Source organism: Quercus robur, chromosome 3 (assembly GCF_932294415.1).
Source record: "Quercus robur chromosome 3, dhQueRobu3.1, whole genome shotgun sequence".
NCBI classification, from domain to species: Eukaryota; Viridiplantae; Streptophyta; class Magnoliopsida; order Fagales; family Fagaceae; genus Quercus; species Quercus robur.
This window is the reverse complement of record NC_065536.1, coordinates 67544126-67567263: the sequence shown is the minus strand read 5'-3', so window position 1 is coordinate 67567263 and position 23138 is coordinate 67544126. Positions and strand designations below refer to the sequence as shown.

At 36.1% G+C, this 23138-nt stretch overlaps 2 protein-coding genes across 5 annotated transcripts; one reads left to right on the top strand and one right to left on the bottom strand.

Annotated features, from left to right (window-relative positions):
- Positions 1 to 1421: 1421 nt before the first annotated feature.
- LOC126719047 (fructokinase-like 2, chloroplastic) lies at positions 1422 to 5500 on the top strand. The gene is made up of 5 exons (XM_050421590.1): positions 1422 to 1609; positions 1988 to 2313; positions 2438 to 3087; positions 3701 to 4172; positions 5050 to 5500. Exons 1-5 carry the CDS (start codon positions 1569 to 1571, stop codon positions 5274 to 5276), a joined length of 1716 nt encoding a protein of 571 aa, XP_050277547.1. The 5' UTR covers positions 1422 to 1568; the 3' UTR covers positions 5277 to 5500.
- A 2455-nt stretch (positions 5501 to 7955) lies between these two features.
- Positions 7956 to 13028, bottom strand: LOC126719046 (probable 6-phosphogluconolactonase 1). 4 transcript variants are annotated; one of them, XM_050421586.1, is made up of 4 exons: positions 12877 to 13028; positions 12113 to 12362; positions 11895 to 12030; positions 7956 to 8791 (listed from the first exon to the last, which is right to left on the bottom strand). In XM_050421586.1, exons 2-4 carry the CDS (start codon positions 12283 to 12285, stop codon positions 8306 to 8308), a joined length of 795 nt encoding a protein of 264 aa, XP_050277543.1. In that variant the 5' UTR covers positions 12286 to 12362; positions 12877 to 13028; the 3' UTR covers positions 7956 to 8305. The 4 variants fall into 4 exon arrangements, with proteins under 4 accessions (XP_050277543.1, XP_050277545.1, XP_050277544.1 ...); XM_050421588.1 differs by having other exon boundaries at positions 12113 to 12393; positions 12877 to 12987; XM_050421587.1 differs by having other exon boundaries at positions 12113 to 12443; positions 12877 to 12980.
- Positions 13029 to 23138: the final 10110 nt, after the last annotated feature.

The window sequence follows — 23138 nt, the reverse complement described above, 5'->3', positions numbered from 1 at the left end:
TCTTGTTGTTGCCTTTTGAACTAGGATTGAGATCAGTGTAAAAGTAAAATGGTAAAAAACTAAAGGTTAAGAGATTTTTTATTCAAGGGCTAAGATTAAAAATGACTTTGGAAACTTTCAATCTCAATCTTTGATTCACAATTCCCCCTAATCTAAATCCTTTGAACTATGTGTCCACATCTACCCAAACTACAGAAGAGTAAAGGATATACATAATCAATATGACAAGCACAAAATCATTCAATATTCTTAATGATAATTTGGAATACTTGTTTAAGCTATAGAGAACTAGTATCATCAACAAATGTTTAACCAAAGGATAAAACTTAAGTACATTGCTTAGTTGCTGTTTCTCAGATTCGCTTCTTAAAATTCAACCTTGTAGTTGTACTTAACTAAAAATACACTTTCATCCATAAGAAAAAAACCACATTGCTGAATTTTAAGAGGAAAACCTAAAAAACAACATATAAGGTATAATACCTAGGTTTTCTTCTTAACCAAAAAAGTGGTTCCTACACAACAAAGTCATTTTAAACTCATTATATGATGATTCATATTCAAATAACCATAGATACATAATTTAAATACATAAACTTCTAGTCAACACATTGAGACTACCCTAAAGGATTCCTCCTGGAATTATCCTTTATCTGTGGGGTAAGAAGATTACAACTCACTTGGGCAATTGATGAGTCAGATGCTCTAAGAACCCTAGTTTATGACCCAAAAGGGGGTCTTGCAATCCATGGAATTCAACATCGCCTAGGGAAGCACATGGAGATGTGCTTATAAGAAGTGACATTCCTTTAATGTGTAGAGGCATTTTCCCTCACTGCTGTGTGCTTTGAGGAATAACAAAACCGTGAGAGACATAGGCTCCAAAGCGGACAATATCTACACAGTTGAGACAGAGCTATTATAGATGGTATCAAAGTCATGCCCTAAGCAGAAGTGTGAGTCCCACACGCAAGAACGTGTGTGCCCGTAAGGGGGGTGGATTGTATGATCCAAAATGGGGTCTAGCAATCCATGGAATCCCACATCGCCTAGAGAAGCACATGGGGATATGCTTATAAGGAGTGGTCTTCCTTTAATGTGTAAAGGTCTTTTCTCCTCACTGTTGTGTGCTTTGAGGGAAAACAAAACCGTGAGGGACATAGGCTCCAAAGCGGACAATATCTAATCATTTCACACCAAAGCTATGGTAGTAAAAATAAAATTTCCTCCTTCAAAGAAAAAATAAAGTATTAACTAAAACTAAAATTGTTGCCCTTTCTCTCCCTCCACTTAAAACGACTACCATCTCTTTGAACATCCAGTCGTTTTATGCTAGTGGCAATAAAACGCACCGTCCTGATGATAAGAATTCCCTTCCCATCCCAAGTTTCTAGTGTAAAACTGTTAAGCCCTGGCCTCATCCATAAAACCCACTTTCCACTTTCACTCTTAAACCCACTGACACTGATACAAATAATAGGCGTAGCCATGGCTAAGACTACTAAGAGAAACACCCACTAATCTCAACTTGCTCAAAAGGGAGAGAGAGCTTTTTCAAGCTCTGTCTAATGGCTTCTCTGTCTTTCACTCACTTTCTTTCATTTCCCAGGTTCTCTCTCTCTCTCTCTCTCTCTCTCATTTGAAATAATATGAATTATACATGTGAAAAACAACCCTCTTTTTTGTTCTGCAAGGTTTGGATAATATATAAAAACAGAACCCATGTTGCACTTAATTGGCTTCGCAAATTAAGCTTTTAACAAAACACAATAAAAGATAAAATCTTGACTGGGTTTTGTTGGACAAAGTTTTTTTTTTGTTTTGTGCTTTTCTTGATGTTCTTAGTATGGGATATTTCAAAAGAATCTGAATTTTCTGTTAGAAACCTAGGAAACTAAGTTAGTTACACTTCATATTTTAACTACCCTTATGTTATCAACAAAACTACTTAGTAATGGTTATATTATCTGGCCTTTGAACTGTGCAGAAGCCAATCGAATTGGCTGAATTATACGTCGCTGAACTTCGTGCAAGTTCAGGACTTTAGATTGCGGAAGAAGTTGGGTGTTGTTTCTGTTTCGAGGAAGAAAGCTGGTACTGAAGAGGCACCAGATGAAAATGGAGCTGTTGTAAAGAAGAAGACCACTAGGACTAGTAAACGAGCCAGTACACGAACTAGGAAGAAAGCAATGGACGATAATCCAGATGAGAACCCTGAATTGGTGGTAGCGAATGATGCTACAAGTGATGAAAGTATCATTTCTGCATCAATTGATGATTCCAAGAAACCCCGGCAAAGGACTCGGAGGAAAGGTATTTTTCTTAATTGTAATATGGGTGTGTATTTTGTCCCATGAAAAGTGGTTTATGAAGTTATAGTTGTTCCTGATTAGATCTTACTTACAAATGCTAAACCCGCAATTTAATTATTTAATAGCTGCATCTACTTCTACTAGCTTGGAGGAAGAGAAAACCGAGAAAAAGGTGAGGAGAAGGAAGACCAAGAAGAAGGATGATAGTGATGTGGGGGATCAGGGCAATGGAGCAGAAGTTAGTCTTAGTGACCATGAGGAGTCTCCGTTTATTCCAAATGTTGAGGGTGAGAATGAGGAAGACACAGAGTTGGAAATTGAGGAGGGGGAAGATATTAGTTACACATATGATTGGCCTCCACTTGTTTGTTGCTTTGGAGCTGCACAGCATGCTTTTGTGCCCTCAGGAAGGCCGGCCAACAGACTTTTGGATTATGAAATCCATGAAAGAATGAAGGATGCATATTGGGCCCCTGAAAAATTTGTTAGGGCTCCTGGGGGATCTGCAGGCAATGTTGCGATTGCTCTTGCAACCTTGGGTGGTAAGGTCGCTTTCATGGGAAAACTTGGAGATGACATTTATGGTCGGGCAATGCTATATTTTCTGAATTTGAGCAGCGTCCAGACTCGGTCAGTCCGCATTGATAGTAAAAGGGTGACTGCAGTATCACAGATGAAGATTGGTAAACGGGGTAACTTGAGAATGACTTGTGTCAAACCCTGTGCAGAGGATTCTTTATCAAAGTCTGAGATCAATATTGACGTGCTAAAGGAGGTACAAGATTTCAGTCCTGTGCAAAAGGAAAATTTGACTCATTGTTATGGTCCTTGTTTTGAGTTTTTATATCTGATACCTTTCCATTGGTGCTATAATGATAATTTTAGCTTAATAGATATAGACTTGGTTTCTTATAAAAAAAATAGACATTTTTCTTTGTATATGGAAGATTAATGAGAGATTATAGGGTTATTTTTTTAATAATTGATAAATTTCCTATTATCTTACTTATGAAAAATGCTGTGGGTGATAATTGAATTTTAAGTAAATCAGAAAGGCGCCCTGCTGCATATTGTGAGTTTCACCATTGGATGCTCTAAACATCTTGCTGCATAGAATTTTCTCTGATTGGACTTTGCTGGCATGTTATTATATGCTTTAGTTACAATGAAAGAGGTTGTGACTTCTTTTGTGAATTTTTTGTGCTACAGTTTCTCCTATTTATAAATTTCATCCAAAGAAGAGTGGACTTCTGTAAAATTATAGAACTCATCTTATTTTGCCCCACTTAGACTATGTGTGCATCACATTCTGCTTTTTTAAGTTGTCCAGATTTGACTGGCTAAATGTTCCAAGTGATTAAAGAGCATTTTAATGGTTTATTATGCAGGCAAAGATGTTCTACTTCAGCACTCATTCCCTGCTTGATCGAAATATGAGATCAACTACATTGCAGGCCATCAAGATCTCAAAAAAACTGGGAGGAGTTATTTTCTATGATGTAAACCTTCCATTGCCACTATGGCACTCTCTTGAAGAGACCAAGATGTTTATACAACAGGTGTGGAAGCTAGCAGATGTTATTGAGGTTACTAAGCAAGAACTTGAGTTTCTATGTGGGATCAAGCCCACTGAGGAATTTGACACTAAAAATAATGCCAGCTCAAAGTTTGTACACTATCAACCAGAAGTAGTTGCACCTCTTTGGCATGAAAATCTTAAGGTTTTGTTTGTGACAAATGGGACATCGAAGATACACTATTACACCAAGGAGCACAATGGTGCTATTAAGGGAATGGAGGATGCCCCAATAACCCCTTTCACTGGTGATATGTCAGCATCTGGAGACGGCATTGTTGCAGGTAAAATCTTGTAAACATGCATATCTATCGATATTATTGCTTGAACCAATAATGTGAGGCCTCTTTAGCCTGCATTTCCTTGGAAGACACCACACAAACATTCACTGGAACCTATTATCTGTACCTCTTCACAGAAATCAAGTGGCCTTTGGGTTAAACCTTGAGGGTGACCGAAAATATTTAAGCAATTCTATATCAGTTAATAGAATCATAATGATAGTTTCAATTAAGGGTGGAACCTTCTTTTGTGGAGTGCTGGCTTACACTGGAAATGTAGTGACAGGCCTATTAGTGCTCTATTTGCTTATTCTCTAAATGGGGGGAGGTTCTGTGTTGAAAGCTGTAGATTCCTGCCATCATTTTGGTGCACCATTTGAAAGAATTCCATATCACGCAGTTCTTTTCGTAGTCACTTATTAGTAAATAGCTTTATCTTGAAATTCAATTTTGCATTTCATTAGATTCTTATTTATGACTATATGATCTTGTGGTAATATAATCTGAATTATATATGACCTGGTTTGGCATGTAAATGTTTGAAGAATGGCTTTTTAGCCTAGTCAAATCAGTTTGAAAAAGTATGACATAGTCTTATGCCAAGAAGTGGAATAATATGATTCATCCAATAGTTTGGAAAGAGGCATCTGTCACAAAACAAAACCTAAAAACGGTAATTTCTACTGAGAGACTGGTTGATAATTGTAAAATTATGAATTTGGATACTCTTGTTTCTTTATCTTTTGGCGTTAGTGACACATACATGTAATTATTTGCAATTCATTGTCACACATTCAACTTATAAGGAGCTAAGAGCTTTGACATTTTCCTGAAACTAGACCTTACTTTTAAATCCTGTTTTTTTTTTACACCTTTTCAGCACTCATGAGAAGGTTGACGGTTCAGCCACATCTAATTACTGATAAAGGATACCTAGAGCAGACAGTCAAGTATGCAATTCAATGTGGAGTCATAGACCAATGGTTGCTTGGGCAAACGCGTGGCCATCCTCCTAAAGAAGATATGGAAGAAGAAGTTGTCCCTGATCAAAATGGCATTAGGTCAATAACACAAACTGAATACCGCACCATGAAGCCTGTAAGTTAGATTTAGGTGGTTGTACGAATTTGTGTAGTTCATTCTGTTACAAGCCTTAGATAGTTCAAGAAATTTTCTTCCCCTTTAAAGAGCTCTGATTGACTATTTCCTTTATACCAGTGATGGGGATTCTGGACATTGCTCTACTTGTATCACACCAATTTTGTATTGTACGGATAGCTTCTATGATAAAATCTTGAGAATTGAAATTCAAAGTCCCTTTAGCAAACAAAGATCCTCGGTCTCTAACTTGGTGAATAGATCCCTTTCCCTTCTTCCTCTCTTCCCCCAAGGTAGTAAATGAACTAGGTCATTTATGAATGACTCATCCTCAACTCAAGAAAAAAAGAAAAAGTTTTTTTATGCTCGTATCTTTAGCAAACAAGCCAAGCTTAAGCCTAAATTTATGCTTGATTATTAAATAAGTCAAGCTCAAATATAATAATTTGTGAACAATCTTGTGAGTTTGAGGCTCAATTTAAAAAATATATAATATTATATGTTTATATGTGTACATATATAAAAATATACCTATATAGACTTAATATTGAATTGTGTAAATTTGTAAATAAGTTTCTAAAATATCAAATTAGTATTTGTGATTTATTGAGAATATAAATAGTCCATTTCATACTAAAATTATATATAATTTTAACAATACAAGGTTGGTAAATTTAATTTTTTATAATTTTATAAATGAAAATAATTCTATTTAAGTAACTCCAATAGTAAAATTTCTTCTTCTTCTCAAAAAAGAGAGTAAAATTTCAATTATATTTATTTATTAATTATTAGCCTAGACTTGTGAAGTGATATAACGCTCCGTTTGTTTCGATGGAAAACTTTGTGTAAAGATAGTTTTTCGTGTTTTCCAATGTTTGGTAGCATAAAAAAATATGAGTCAAAGGAAAACTATCTTTGGTCAACATAAAAAGTATGAGTTATTTTTAGATATTGTTTTCCATTAAAAAATTTTGGAAAACAACTCTATCTCACAGCAAGATAAATAAGAGAAGTTATGAGATTGTTTTTCAATTTATTTAAAGTTGCTACCAAACATTGGAAAATGAGATAGTTTTATAGAAAATGATTTTTGAAAAATGACTCATTTTCTAGAAAACATCATTGCTGAAACAAACAAAGCGTTACAATTAAAGTCATGGTATTTACTACATATGGCAAAAAAATAAATTAATCAAGTAACTTATAAACAAATGATTTAGTTCATTGATAATTCAGCTTGTATACGAAACAAAATTAAAATAAATCAGGAAACCTACAATAGCTACAAAACTAAAGCCTAAGTTTATTAGATCTATTCCTTTTAAATTAATGTTCCCTCTCTCCCTAATATCTTCCTCTTTTGATTGGCTTTCAATGGAAATAGACATATAGCTTTAACTTGGTTAATACCACACTGGATGGCTATCAATGCACTAATTTAGTATATTCACCAGGTCCCAGTTGCAACATTGTGCTACCATGGGATCATTTTGATATATTAGACAGGCATAATAAAATAAATAAATACAATAGGAGTGGTGTCAATCTTATCTTATCCCTGTAGAATTTGAAAACCACACGCATTATTACAGTCCCTATCTTTGTAGGGTAGTGTCAATTACTTCAAAATATTAAAATGTAGGATAATTGAGGGTGGGTGAAGAAACTAATCTCTGAATTTGGTAGAGTTCTTGCTACAAGTGCCCTTGGATTAGGGTTTTTTTTTTTTTTTTTTTTGGGTCCCCACTTATTTGTTTATGTTAGCATTTGTTTATCTGCTAGAAGTGGGCAAAAGTACTTTATGGTAATATTGAGATTTTTTTAGAAATATTAATGGGGTTTTGGATAACACAAGTCTTCCTAAAGCCAAATCGGGTAAAACTTATTCTTCTTTTTTTTGATAAGTAGAACTTTTTATCTTCCATGAAACCCATCCCACTTTATATATTTGTGAAATTTAAATCTCTCCTAAACCTGTCCATTTATTTTATTTTATTTTGTTTAAATTAGATAAACGTAAAATTATTCAATGTTGAGTTCTAAAATACCATTGAACCATAAGCATTAATAAATATCCTAAGACCACAATATTTAATCCTAATAAAACTTCAAGAATACTAATTAATCACTTTTGAAGAATTTTATCGATCACCAATTATCTCCAATTATAAACTTCAAGAATACCAATTAATCACTTTTGATGAATTTTATCAATCACCAATTATCTCAAATTATATTGATTTTTGTAATACTTTGGTTAAAGATGAGAGAGAGTGAATGAAACAGTAGTAAAGTATATAGAAAACCTATTCTATTTGTAATATAAGTAATATCAAGAATATTTTAGTAATTAAAACTCTTTTTCCCCAGCTTTTGTTATGAGGCCTACTTATAAAACCATTTATAATTACTTCATTACCATGTGTAGGTTCACTCTTCAAATCTAGTTGATATATAATTAGTGATATTGCAAACGCCATAATCCTTACTCGAGAACCAGAAAGAGAGAGTGGCTAATTTTCTTTTTCTTTTTAAAATTATAAAACTACTGTTTCAATTCTAAATTTATCATTTTTCTATTTTGCAGGCATTAGACTACTAAGCAAACTAATATAATGAGAATAACATATATAAATTATAAATATGAGAGGGGAGGAGGAAAAAGATACCCCCAAAAAAAAAAAATCCAGTTGAACATATTGTCCTGCTATTCCAAATCTGAATGGCTTTAACTCATCAAACTAAAGTTTAACCTATAAGGAACCAGAACAGAAGCTTTAGAACTAAGACCCCAACTTTATTAACCCGCTTCTTACAAAAAGGATAATCACACTTCTCCAACCCTTCCTACAGAAGAGATCAAGAAAAGACAAAATGGAGAATTTAACCAGAAGGCCAAAAGAAGAAGAAGAAGAAGAAGAAAGAAAGAAATAAAGAAAAGAAAAGGAAAAAAAAAACCCCACAAAAAGACTGGAACTAATGGAAGAGAAAATGATCGACCACTAAATACAAGCATACACATTGGCAAGAACAGCTCAACCCTGGTGAGGATGGTCAAGTTTTGAGGCAGCTGGCTTGTCCAAAAACCACACCAACTTCCCATTTGGCTGGACCATCCTTGCAGGCAGTGATGGGCAGTCAGGTCCAACATCGTCAATTGCCAAGTGTACCGCCTCAGCCTTGCTGTCACCAGTCACGACCACGGCTACATTTGAAGCTGAGTTGATGACAGGCAAAGTGAATGTGATCCTCTCAGGTGGGGGTTTGGGGGAATCAGTAATAAAAGTTACCCATTCATCTTTCTCGTTGAGCACGGAATGGTTAGGGAATAATGAGGCAACATGGCCATCCGGGCCCATTCCAAGGAGGATGAGATCAAACTTGGGACAATCACTATTGTCAGACACGCTGACCACACGAGTTTTCACTAATTGTCGAATGGCAAACTCGTACTCATCAGCAGCCTCCTCTGCTGACACTGAATCGTTGATAGAATGCACGTGACTGGGAACTATAGGCACCTGCAAACATAAAATGACCAAAGTTAAAACAATGCTAAAATCTGCAATGAAGCAACCACCTATTCTTGACTTAAAGCTTTCCAGAAAAGGTAAAATGGCTAAATTCAACAATTTCACAATTTAATAGAAAGTGCAACTACGGAAGAGTGCATCCGAAACTTCTAAGGAACCCACTAAAACAAAATCATTAAAACTTCTATGATATTCAAGAGAATGCATAGTTCATTTTCCGATTTCCTGCTTTCTATTTGGAAGACTGTTCAATCTCAAGAAAGGACGCATACATAGTTAAAAGGTTAAGATGCATCTAATACATTTGGTAGTAGAAGAAATACATGCCTGCTACATAAGAAAATAGGAATGATACTAACCTGAGGCTAATGTATAATATACCCATATGTAATCATGGTTGTTCTAGTTTTCCATACAAACATTTTAATTATCATCCTTATTGAGCTTCTTTGTAGATTTGACATTGTTGAAGCATTTGGCCAACCAACTACCTCAAAGATATGAAAGCAATACTACCAAGTAACTTATCTTGCAAAGAAAAGCTTCAAGAACCTATTCAACATCCATTAAATTCCATCTTCACTATATGCACAAAACCTTTGGTTAGTTTTAAAGGTTGGGCAAAGTCTGTATCCTACCATTATTCAATTAAATTCTTTGCTTCCATTTTCCCTACCCCCCCCCCCCCCCCCCACCCCCCACAAAACGGGCACCCTGGCAGTCCCCCAAGGAGGCGTGTTTTCTGATATTGGCTTTCTCATTGAGTGCCAAAGAATATACAGTAGATACATAATTCAAACATACATGCATGTATTACACACACAGTACAAACATAATACATGCATGCATATACCACCCTCTAAAATAATATGAACAAACTAGCATATTCAATTTAGCAACCAACAATAATTATTATGGTCTAAATGGTCTTTGAATCTCAATCTTTTTTATTTTGGGATCCATTGAAGGCTATGAGAACATTAGGCTACTCAATGGAAGGCAGCCATCTCCAATCCTTTGCTGCAAGTAGGTTTCTATTCCGGGCCTCTTGTTCGATGCCAAGAGGCATCATTAGTTAAGCTACTTGACACACTTCTTCAAATCTAAATCACCTACGATGTGTCCTGAGTTTGCTGAGGACACCAAGATGCAACAAAAGAATAGACTGTGGTTTAACTTATAAAATATTAAATACATTAGGTTAACAAGGACGAGAATTCCCGCCCAAAATAGGACAGAGATCTGAACTGGAATTCTTCTGCTAGGCATTCTCTAAAGAAATAAATATAACTACCCCATTTAGCATATGAACCAAAAGATAGTAACAGCAGAATATCTTTTCTTGATTTTATAATAAGGATCAGTTCTCTGATCACAAGGGAATGTGTAACTAAAGAGATGCTTGAGCACATTCAAACAAACTAATTAGTCATTCTAAAGATAACTATGAGATGACGTTGAATTTCAGGATCTCTACTCTCCAGGACAACTTTCTCAAACTGGTAGTTTTGAGTACCAGCCTATACAACAAATTCAACAGAGAAAAAAAAAATGATGAAAATATAATAATTAAGATAATTTATCAAATAGCATTTTAAAAATGAGCTTATCAAATAATATAGACTAAAAAACAAATGTCTTTGTTCCTAATTAACTTTTGATGTTTTTCTTTCTTTGGTGGGAAAAGGCAAGGAATCAGCTTTCCATAAAAGCTGTATCACAGAGTTCTACTAGAAGTCTAAAATAAAATGTAGAAATCCAATAAAACTCCTTTATTATTAAAGACATGAGGAACGCCAAAGCAATAGTTATGTTCCTCAATTTGAAGTTGTGTTAAGCATGAGAAAGGCCAAATGATGCATGGATGCAGGTGGTGAGGGAAGATATTGACCTCACCTTCTATCCACGCTTCTATGCACCAGATCTCATCAAAACCTTCTATCCACTCTTGTGGGAAGAAGAAGTGCCATTTGAGCTAAAGTTCATTGACTTGTTGCTAAACCTACATAATTAATATTAAGTTCTGGCAACAAGGGAAGGGGGAAAAGGGGATTCAAAGTAGTAACCTCCACCAGCCTATTGTGCAACCCCTTGGGGTATTGTTGCTTATCATAGTCCTAGATGGAATAGAAAGGTGAAACATGATATATATGGCCAACCCCATGTAGTTGACATTCAAGGATACATTGAGTTTAGTTGAATGAAGTGTTTTATGTCTATATGTCTAGGCAACACCTTTCTTTAGAGGGAAGGGGTACCAATTTAACCAAATTGTTTGTTATCATAGTTCTAAAAAGAAGATGAACATGGCATACAGCTACATAACAACCAGAATAATATTTGGTAATAATAATTCCCTCTATTTGAGACTAAATTCAATAAGAAACCACTTCCTAGCTGCCAATTCAACAAACATGAATTCCACACAATAAAGCTGTAATAAATATAAAGGGGCTGCAAAAAGCGCCTAGAGATATTAAGGAAACTACAAGTTAGTAGCAACTTGACTAAAAAAATATGATAATCGCCTATTACTTCAGAAATTTTAGTTCCAGATCACAGTTGAAGTTTTGAAGAATTCAATATTTTCTTATGGAAGGGAAAATCTAGATCTTGTGTATTTTGGTAATTACTCTACATGAAGAAAGCAATGACTGTCTACATGGGTTAAGAAGATATTAGGTGTCGAATAATTTGTCAAATAAGCTATTCTAAAGTAAAAGTTCCCATAATTGGGTAGGATCTAGACCAATTTTGAGATGGATTTGAACTGGCACAGCCAAACCTGCAACAGACACCTGAATCTACCTATCCAGCAGGGAAAATTAGCACAAAATAAAGGATTTTCTTTCTTCCTCCTTCAGCCTTTCTGAGAACCAAACTGCCAATAACCTCCAGCTCAAATGACACCTCTTCCCCTTATAAGAGCAAGGTGGATGGTGAGACTATGAGTACAAAACTAACTGTGAAAGTGTGTGAATGCCAATTTTTTTAATTTAAAAAAATTTCTTTATGAGAACCGAACACAGCCTACATATGGAGTGTTAACATTGAAAAGACAGAGAAGAATATATGAAGTCCAGCTTCAAACCTTGGACAATAGGCCATCCTTAGCAAGCTTATAATTGCTGTCAGTATGGTTTTTCGCCACAACACGCTCATCAGCCCAAAATATATACCATTTGGACCAGTCTACAGTCTTGTTGTAAGGAGCTTCACAGAGTTTCCTGTTTTCCATCATACATTTAAACAAAAGCTCCAAAATCATAAAACCAACAAAAGCAGGCAACAAAAGGAAGAAACTAATACCCCATTAAGCTAACAAGAGAACCACCAGACAAAGCAATGGCAAAGACACCCCTCTCCTTCACTGATGCCTCTGATAATTCCGCAATATAGTCTGCCAACTCAGTGCTAAGGTCATCCAAACTATCACGAACCTTCACCTCCCCTCTATCATTATGAGCCCCAGACAGAGACATTCTTTCACCAAGTTTTTACAGCTCAGTCCCAGAAACAGAAACAGCACAACAACAATAATTCAGATTGGTTCGTTTTCCTAGAATACAATATCACCTTCAGTTTCCGGGCTTGAAGAGAAACACTAATCAGAAGCAATATGACATAAATCCAATCAAAACTGAAAAACAAAAACAAAACTATATAATTGCTTTAAAGAAAGTGAACCACAGCATGAAATAGCAACCCTCCTTGCAGCTCATAAGCATTGAATTATATATAAAGGAGACATAAAAATCTAGATCATTTAAATTCCACAAAGTCCATGACTCGAATGAATTTATACAAACAACAATTAGAAATGACTGAAACAAATAATGATGCATGGAGTCAAAATTGACAACAATAAGGCAATCCAGCAAAAGGGTTCGATAATTATACTCCAGAGATCAAGCCAAATGAAACCAAATCAAGTCAACCCAAAAATTTCACAACAAATACAGACATACCCAGATCATAAAACATTCCCAATTCTTAACCCCATTACACCAAAAAAGTAAAAGTTACAATATTTATCAATAAGAACAAGTAATAAGAGGGAGAGAAATGCTTACAAATAACAGAGAAGGAGAAGAGTATGGTGGCAGAGAGAGAGAGAGAGAGAGAGAGAAGTAAAGAAGCTGATGAAAGGTTGAAGATTGGTTTGGACAAGAAAATTTATTATATATAAAAACACACATATACAAATACAAATACAAATACAAAAAAAAAAACATTATTGTGTTACCCCATTAATTTAACTCTGAGATTATAACAAAAACCTTAACAACATGCTTGAGAAGAATTCTATTTCTCTGTGGTTTTTTACCTACTAGGCTTCCACGTGCATCCAATGATCGTGACAAAACACACATGCACACACACACACACACACAGGGTTTACACACACAAACAAAACTCTCTCTCTCTTGTCAAAGTAAACGGATAAAATTTTATAAAGAAAGACTACATAAATAAAAAACTTCTTGTTTTACGGATAATGATGAGAAAATCCCTCAATCCTAGATCCTCTACTAAAACATCTGAGATTGGAAAAGAAGACTAAAAAAAATGAATATAATTTTTTTATATTGCATAAATGAAGGCCATAAATGCATATAATTTTTTTTGAGTTAGAATTGCCATATAAAACAAAATTAGATAACTTTTTCAATTCTTTTTTTTTTATATAAATAAAATTTTCAGTTATAGATAACTATAAGTGTCCGAATTTGGTAAAAATGAAGTATAAAATCCATATTTTACACCATTTAATAAAAAATTGTCACATCACTATTTTACTTAAAGTTCAATACATTATAGCACACCTAATAACATTTCAGTAAACTCTCAATTTAGTTAGATTTATATATGGGTATTAAAATTGACTGGGTGTGGTTGTATTTATTATTAGATATATGATAAGATGATGTGGTATGTTAGGATTAAAGGGGTAAAACATGAGTTTTACACTATATCCTTACAAAATTTAATCTGTAATTATAAGGGATTTTTATGAAAAATATAAAATTTATCTAAAGTTCACAACAAATTTTACCATATTTTTATAATTATAAAACATGATCTCTTATTCAACCATTAAAAACTTTATAAAATTTATCTAGAGGTCATAACAAATTTTACCATATTTTTATTATTACAAAATATGACCTTTTATTCAACCATCAGACATTTTATCAATTGATCTAACTAAAAACTACTTATTATTATTATAAGGACCAGAATTGACCCAAAATCCCAAAGGCTATGGACTGAGGCCCAACAAGCCCACAACAATAGATTTGTTAGAGAGTGGATTTAATAATGAATGTTTAACGAGTCAATGGTGAATCCCAACAGGTTAGTTCAATGTTGGAATGACTGAGAAGAACAAGTTGAAAAGAAAAACACTCATCGATCAAGTTCGAGGATGGTATGCTCTTATATATATATATATATATATATATATAACCATGAAGGTATTGGGCTGAAGAATTTCTTGTCAAACATCAAGAACCAGGAGTGGTCAAAGTTCTTGTTTTGATAAAATAGAACCTTTTCAAAGGCGTCCATATAATCATAATAATTGTATTGGGGTTCTGATCTCTTAAGTGTTGTAAGAGTCTTGAGTGAGGAAGGATGTCCTCAATCTTTGCAACTTACAAAACCTGTAATGATGAATTTATGGTAAAGGACTTCTGAAGGCTTTGTCCTATTCATGACATTTTCTATACGAGCAAACTTTTCTTGGATGAGAATGCTCTTATAGAACCTGATATTCTTTTCTGGATGCTTGGGGAGGAAATGCCATTCTAAGGGCAAAACTTCTATTGCTAATGCTAAAGGATCTGTTATATGAACCAAATGTGGCTCAATATAAGAGATATGCTGGACAAAAGGCTTTCTAACATAAGGGGATCTTCCTATTCTGGGAGGAAGGGAGGAAGGCTTTTGGGGTACTATCGGGCCAAAAGGTTCTTCGACTGTATATGGGGTGATTGTCTTGGGAGGTGGAGTAGCTAGGGCAGAGCTATAACTGTGTTGACCATGGGGCCTTTCGTAATTTGGTTTTGGAATGGTAGACACCAAATATCGGTTGGCAACAATGGATGGTGACACAGGTAAGGCTTTTGTTGGATTGGAAGAAAAGGGTACTAAAGGGCCAGGGTTCTTTGCCTAATTAGTATTACTAGTGGTTTGCTGTTTAGGCAACTTTGGAGGTTGGGGTTGTACGGGTCTTTTCCTGGACATCTTGGATTGGATTTTGCAAAAATTCACAGGTTAGGAAGTCAGGGATACTGTTTTGAGTTCCTTTTATGAATTCTAAGTCAAAATCAAAAATTGAAAGGATGGCTTGCCATCGTGCAAAAATATGTTTTGATGCAATATTTTGAACATCTTTTTCTAAAACATGTTTTGCAAATTTACAATCAATCTTTATTAAAAACTTTTGATTTAAAAGATCACTTTGAAACTTTGAGATGCATAGTAAAAAAAAAAAAAATTAATAATACTATAATTTAGTTGAGTGGGAGTCCAAATTTCGAAATGAAAACAAACAATCTGTTCAGGGGAAGTGGGACTAACATGCTGAAGGAGAATGCCACCATAACCAATGTTAGAGGCGTCTATCTGGACTAGGCCTGTCCAGACCTATCCGAGACCCGACCCACCCAGACGATCCAACCGGTGACCGATCCGAAACCGACCGACCCAACTATTCCGGCGGTCGGCGGCGGGTCTCGGCCTCCAGAACCCGAAAACGGCGGGTCGGCTGGCGGGTTTTCTCTCCAAAACTCGAAGAAACCCAACCGAACCGAGATCTCAGCATTTCCTGGCGAAGTTATTTACATCTGGCGAGATCTTAGCCATTTCCGGCGAGATCTCAGCTAGATCCATGGAATCTTCACTAGATTTGGCGAGATCTCGCCGAATCTGATGAGATTTCGACTAATTCGAAGAAAATCCAGCGAAAATATCACCGAAATTTCACCGATTTCGCCATTAAATCGCCGGATTTTGGCCGATTTTCAGATCTCCAACTCCGACCAAACCGACCGTCGTCCGTTGAAGGTCCAATCCGCCCGATCCAATCAACCATGCCAGTCGGCGGCAGGTTGAATTTCTCACCAACCGATCTGGTCGGGTTGGTTCCGGGTTGGGCACAAACCCGACCCGGACCGACCCATGGACAGGCCTAATCTGGACAATCTTGAAGGAATTTTCTGAGGGGATTCCTAAACAAGGTAGTATCTTGACATATTTTTTTATTTCTTGGACAACAAAGGTATGATCAGGGGTCCAAGGAGGAGGATTGGTTCGAAGTCTATCAAAGAGAGATTTGCACTTTTGTCTGAGATTTTGATAGAAATCGGCAATGTAATTAAGAGATCCTAGAAATCTCTGAAGTTGGGTTTTATCTAGGATTTCATCTGGGAACTTGTCTGCAAACTGAATGGCTCTGTCTATGGGTTTGATGACACCATGTCTTATATCAAAACCTAAGAATCGAACATTAGTTTGGAACAGTTTGATTTTTGGAGCTGAAACAACAAGACCATTGAGCTTGATGGTATGGAGGAAAGCTCGAAGGTGTTTCCAATGTTGTGTTAGGGATTCTGAAAAGATGAGTACATCATCTATGTACACAATAGCATGACTGGAGAATGGGTTGAAAATCTCATTCATGATGTTTTGGAATTTAGAAGGTGCATTTTTTAGTCCAAATGACATTACATTCCATTCGTAATGGCCAAAGGGTGTGGTAAAAGCTGTTTTGTACCTATTTTGTATCTACCAAAAACCACTCTTCATGTCAAACTTTTCAGCACTGCTTTGCTAAGCCTATTGACTAAGTCTCTTTTGTTGGGAATAGGGTACCTAATCCATTCTAAGACTTTGTTAAGAGGCTTATAGTTAATGACAAGTCTAGGGACACCTCTCTCAATCTCAGCATTTTTCTGAACATAAAAAGCTGGACAGGACCATGGTGACCTAGAGTTTCTGATGATTCCTTTCCTAAGAAGATCCTCTATTTCAACTTTACAAGTATCCATAAGTTCTTGACTCATCTGGATAGGTCAGGCTTTGGTAGGAATGTTCTTTTCATGGAAATCTTTGACATAAGGGAGAGCTACTTCGTGTCTCTTTCTATGCCAAAAAGCCGTCAAAAGATCAGAGCAGACTTCCTGCTTAATTTTTTCTTCAAATTTTCTGATCTCAGCTTGGTAGCTTTTGCAAGCTAGTTGTTCATCAATTCTTTTGTAACTTAGGTCATTGCTAAGGTACTTAAGATGTTGGGTTTTGGCATTGATGAGGTTAAGGGTCTTAGAGACAGAAACTTCCTAGAGATTGCTAATCTCTCTAGGTTCTGGGCTCCTAAGAAACTTAAACTTAACTGGTTGGCCAAAATGATGGGTAGTGATTCCTTCACTATTCGTGATGAAAGGGTATAACAAACACATGAAAGGGTTTCGTAAGATTACTCTATCTGTCATGTTTTTGACAAGGACAAATGTGGTTTTGAAACACGTATTGTCTTGGCAAACATGTGCTTTTGGGATTTTGAATTCAATCTGCATTTTTCCTCCACTTGTAGAAGTCAACCTTTCTTTGGTTTTTCTGAAGTACTTAGAGGGAATGATTCCTTCTTGAATGCAGTTGAGATCAGCGCCTGAGTCTATTAAGGCTACTACCTCAAATTCAAAATCTTTGCTGATGACAATCCTGACTTTGAAGTGCCATTTCTGGAAGTTAATCCCACTGATGGTCTGTAAGAACGTCTCACTGGATGGTTCCCGTACCATATCAGCTGTAGGGTTAACTGTTTCATCTGCTTCTTCATCAGAAGGGTTCTATAATGAGGTTCCTTCCTCATTGCCTTGATGAGAAGTGTGTTCCAACTGTTTGACTCTTTGGTCCATGAGATTGTGATCTACCCTAAGAATGGTTAACTCTTGCTTAAGGGTTCTCACTTCAGACTTAGTATCCTTGATCTCTTTCTGGAGATCTTGGACAGTAACTTCCTTCTTGGATTTGGTAAACCTATTGTAGATTTTCTCCAAATCAACTTTGGGTTCCTAAATCCTAGGTTTGGATGTACTGGCTTCCTTAACTAGGTTTCTATGGAAATCACTAAACCTTTGAGCTTTAACAACTGGGTCTTCGATCTGTTCTATGAGATCTAAGAGGAGCTCTTCTTGTTTAGAAAGAACACTGATAGTTTTGTTCCTACAACAACTATCTTTGCAAGCTAGGGTTTCATCCTGACCACTAGAGGAGCTAGAGGAGACTCTAAAGGGTTCAGAGGATGACCTATACAACTAGTGTTTCTCTTCCTCACTAGAACTATCACTGTCTGAGCGGTCAAGTTCTAAGAGTTTGAAGATTTCTTCTTTACTGGCTTGGTCACTAATAAGGGTGTTGATAAGGGATTTGGTCTTAGTTTTACACTCTTTCTGGAAATGACCTCTTTTTCCACACTTAGAACATTTTCCTGATGTTTTAGGTATTAACTTTCCTGTGGATTTGGACTTTCCTTTCTTATAGAAATCATCTGTTTTGAACTTTTGTTTTCTATAATACTTGGAGGTTGTTCTTTTTCTATGGAACTTCTCAGAGGGTTCTTTTCCTCTGTGCTTGGATTTTCTCTTGGGGATGACTGAAGGTAAGCCGCATTACGTACAGAAGTTTCCTACTTCGTACTTGGCTTTGCTCTTACTGGCTTGGCTCTGGATTTTCAAATCTCTACACATCTTCATTCCTTCACTTCGAATCGTGCTAGAGATGTCTCCATAGGTTAGATTGTCATAATCTATGACACCTAAGGGGCCGGCAAGGGTTTCTTTGACCTTCTCACCAAACAATGTGGGTAAGCTATTGATGAACTTCTCCTTCCAAAATGGAGAGTTGCAATCACTTCTATGCATGACTTTGGTGGTAAACACATCTTCATACCACCTATATTCACCAAGGTTCTTACATCTAAGGTTACTCAACTAGTCGTAAATCCTAGATGTGATGTTGCTGGGTTTACCTACGAAGTGTTTCATGATCGTATAGATCAGGGTATTGACTCCGTCGGGAACACCTCTTCCTATGTGTTCGTCAAAGATGGGGTTCTCATTCTCATCTTTTTGGACAGCATGCTTAATGTCTTCTTTAGACTCTTCTGTTAGGCAGTTATTCGACCAATCCAGAAGATTTCCTGTGAATCCTAAAATCATGAGTTCTATGACCTCTGTGTTTTGAAATCCATCGTTTAGGTAGTTATTGGCTACCATGGTCATATGCTGAATCTTGTTTAGGATTTCTTGCTCTGATAAACCATCTATGTTTCATTCATAGAGTTTACCAGTGGATACTGTGAACTGGGTATTCCTTTCCTCGTACTGGAGGTCAGGAGGTATAGGTCTAGGATACCAATTTTTGGTTAGGCCGGTTGGGTTTACCTTAGGTTGGTAAAGCCTATTTACCTGTAAACCTCGAAATTAGTCTTCTAAGTGTTCTATCTCCTTTTCAGTTTCTGAGAAGGTTCTACTAGAACTGCTAGAGGTTGTATGGGCTTTTGGGCAACTATTTCTAAGGCTGTTTTGTCCTTAGGTCTGAGACTAGCTTGTTTGGTTGTAGGGAGCTTGACTAAAGGTTTTTCTATGGTCTAGATAGGTTTGCTAGGGCTTCCTGGCTGAAGGATAACCTTGTTGTCTATCTGATCTTCTATCCTATCAAGTTGTTTTCTTATAACTCCTAAACACTGGTTGGTATAGTTGTTTTACTCTATTACCTTCTTGACAACATTTTCTTCATTAGTTGGGTGTTTAAAGGGGGAGACAACTATATCACTACCACGGTGGTTAAAGAGTATGGCTTCCTGGGGAGGATGACTAGGCCGAACAACTTTCTTATTTCCTTTGTTGTCTTCTGTGGTCCAGTTGGTTTTTGTGATGACACAAGACTTCTTATGCCATTCAAAATGGTTCTCAAAGTATTCAAAAAAATGGACATTGCTGGATATCTCTTTAATGAATTCTTTCCATTTTGCCAAAACTTCTATCTTTTGTTCTCTGGTATGGTTGGCTCTATAGGCTTCTCTCTTGACTCTATTTTCTTCCGAGTCAAACTCTTTACCTAAGGCATCCATATCAGGGGTGAAATCTTTCCTTATCACCATGAGCTAATGATCAATTTCAATTTCTGGCTGAAAGGGATCTCTCATATCAGTTCCTGAAGGTGAAGGAGGCTTTTGACTATCTTGACTAGTACTGTCTTCTTCTTGATCAGCAACTGAGTCTTGCTTGGCTGTGTAACAAGGGGTACTAACCTGGGATTGGGTTCTTACACCTTGAAGCTCTGGTCCTAGGTCTCTCCTAGATCTGGGAAAGGGTGCTAGATTTCTGGATGAGCTACACTAGGATGCAAGTCTATCTCTAAGAAGGATAGTTGGCTGTCTAAAGGGTTGGTGTAGATCTATTGGGGATCTAGACCTGGGTTCATTATATTCTAATGGTGTCCTAAACCTAGATTGGTCAAAGCTAAACCTAACCGTCCCATCGGCTAGTTGCTGGACAAAATCTAGATCTGGATTTCTATCTGGGTTTTGGATCTGTAGATAATGATTCTCATTTTCTAGAGTCCAATTTGTAGGGAAAGTGACTTCAGACCATTTCAGGGTTCTAGGGACCTGAACTTTGGATCTAACGTCTCTGGTTTGGATGAGAGCGGTTTCTCCCACCTTTCTCTTGTCTATGGCTTGGATAAACATATTTGTTCTAATGCACTTGTAATACACTTTGTATATCAAGGCTAACTGGCGGGTTCCATGTAATATGAGAGTTCCATGGGTCTTGATGTTGAGGGTGAGGACCTTCATGATGTGAGGGTCATCAAGTGCTACTGTGAAGTTGGGGAAATAGTCAAAATGAACTGGTCCACCACTAAGACTGGATTCTATGGTTCCTAAGAGGCTGTCATTAAATCTGATATGATGGTGTGAGAGATTGCGCCCCTGGCCCATTTTATAAAATATTGAGCCAAACCCACGTGAATGGGTGGAGTCGTGTTATTGCCTCTCAAAATGGATGTTTGACTAATTATATTTTCCCATTTAGATTAAAGGTTTTACAATGGAGTCGCCACTTATTTAATTATTGGAATAAATAAGAAAATCAAAATTGAAAAATTCTTATTTTATTAATTTGTAATTGAATTTACATTAATCATAGGAAAATTACATGGCTTTGGTCTTAAATACAATCTAAGATAAAATACATGACTCTGTTTCCTAGTTACAATCTAAAAATCAAAAATTACATGGATAAGCATTTGATCTACTAACCCTTAATCTAAACTCGGAGGCTATGTTACAAGGTGGAAAGGTGTTAGGCACCCACCTTGCCCGATGAAATTGGTCTTCTAGACTATGGTGGCCAACATTCATATCATATCATTCAATATATTATCAATCAATTTACATGTTAAATTTAATGTGTGTGCATGTGATAAACCCTAATTCAATTTATTAAGCATTGCATTTGAATTGAAAAATAAATTCGAGTGAATATGTGTGTATGGGTGATATCTTAGATTCAAAGATTTTAAAGAATTATGAAACAAATATGTTTTTCATATTTTTAATATGAATTTAGGATCAAAACTAATGTTTATGCATGAACATGCGATGAACAACCAAGAACATGTGAAGAACATATAAGAACATTTAAGAACATTCAAACATATTCAAGAGAATTTAAATAATTACTATCATGTTTTGATCCTAAATTCTCATCATAACAACATAAAAAACCAATTAAGGAAAGAAATTATACCTTCATGCAAGATCCATATGGTGGAGGAGAAGACTCTTGATGGAGATCTTAAGGGTGGAGGAAAATAAAAGTTAGGAGAGGGAGAGTGAGTCTCACTCAATACCTTGAGTCTCAGGAAGACCAAGATATGACAAGACTACTCAACTTCACTAGAACTCAAGAGAGGGGGTTTTTTGTGTGCTTTGAAATGAAGGAGATGAGGGGTTTATATAGTAGTGGTGGAAGAAATATGAATGGAAGACTATTTAATGAGGGTTGACAAAAAATCATGAACCTAGACCTCATTTTAGCCTTTGAGGAAATTTAGTGCATTAAATGTGGAGATTGATGAGTGTGAGGAGCAAGCAAAGTTCGGTTTTCCCGTAACTGCTGTAACAGTCTATAGAGCCAACTTCGAAAAATCATATCTGACTCAATTCTGATTAGAATTGTCTCATTCTTGTACTCAAATTGAAGCCCCAGATGTCTAGTTTCTGGGAAAATTGACCTCATTCATAGATTCAAAATATTCTGAGAGATATCGATGAATGGTGAGCAGAGGTCATTTGTTAGAAAATGGTTTCAACACAATTAACATTAATAGGTCCCAAATTAGCTCCCAATTAACATTAAATGGCTCCAATCACTCCCATTTCAAACTTAATTGGTTCCAAATTTACTCTAATTAAAAGATAATTGCACAAATTACTCATTGAATAATTAATGTTTAACTATCTAGTTAATTAGGTGTGTGCAAACCTACCATAAAATATAGTCCTAACCAATCAAATTATGACACATCATCGATCTTAAATTGATTATATTTATAACCAATTGAAATCAATTTTTCATAATCACATATAGTCGGACTCAATTTGTGATAATGCATCTCAGCCATTAAAACTTGATTTGATGGTAACTTTCAATCTGAAGATCCAATTAGGGCTCATGACCAGTCAATTTGATCGTTACAATATCAAGATCATTTTGGTGAAATGAGATTAAGAATCTAGTGACCAGAATCAAGATGCATATTTTCAATGTGAAATTACCCTTTTACCCTCTATGTGAAGTTAAATGCGGGTTGCAAAATAGGGTATCAACAAACGGGTGTCTCTAAGGGCCATAAGGATTGAGTTGTTCAATCCTTCTCTGATCAAAGGTTTAACTCCAACCTGGACTAAACCTATATGGAGGAATTTGTGTCCATCTTTCCTGTGAGCTTTCAATACTGCAGAGGGTAACAAGTAGCATGTCTCATACTCCTTGTTGATACTGTAGACTTGCTCTATAGTCCTAACATGGTAATCTGTCTTGAAAGTCTTTTTCAAGGACCATGAAGATGACTTATAGACCTAGTTTGTGGATATCTTGGGTATGTTCCAATCTCCTAGTTTTTGATCTATATCTGATAACTGGTAAGACTCTGAATTGAAAATTTCATCTTCTTGAGGGATCTCAGGGAGGGATGTACTGGAAGATCTAATGCTGGTAGAAGAGCTGCTTCTAAACAGCCTATTCATTGTTCTGAATCA

What these genes read in the sequence shown, in the direction of transcription:
- LOC126719046 (XM_050421586.1), bottom strand. Translation starts at nt 12,285, where the DNA reads ATGTCTCTGTCTGGGGCTCATAATGATAGAGGGGAGGTGAAGGTTCGT. An exon ending in TCTCTTGTTAGCTTAATGGG is followed by an intron (nt 12,031 to 12,112) that starts GTATTAGTTTCT and finishes GATGGAAAACAG; the next exon opens with GAAACTCTGTGAAGCTCCTT. An exon ending in AGGATGGCCTATTGTCCAAG is followed by an intron (nt 8,792 to 11,894) that starts GTTTGAAGCTGG and finishes TTATGTTTGCAG; the next exon opens with GTGCCTATAGTTCCCAGTCA.
- LOC126719047 (XM_050421590.1), top strand. Translation starts at nt 1,569, where the DNA reads ATGGCTTCTCTGTCTTTCACTCACTTTCTTTCATTTCCCAG. An exon ending in ATATTGACGTGCTAAAGGAG is followed by an intron (nt 3,088 to 3,700) that starts GTACAAGATTTC and finishes TTTATTATGCAG; the next exon opens with GCAAAGATGTTCTACTTCAG. An exon ending in TGGAGACGGCATTGTTGCAG is followed by an intron (nt 4,173 to 5,049) that starts GTAAAATCTTGT and finishes ACACCTTTTCAG; the next exon opens with CACTCATGAGAAGGTTGACG.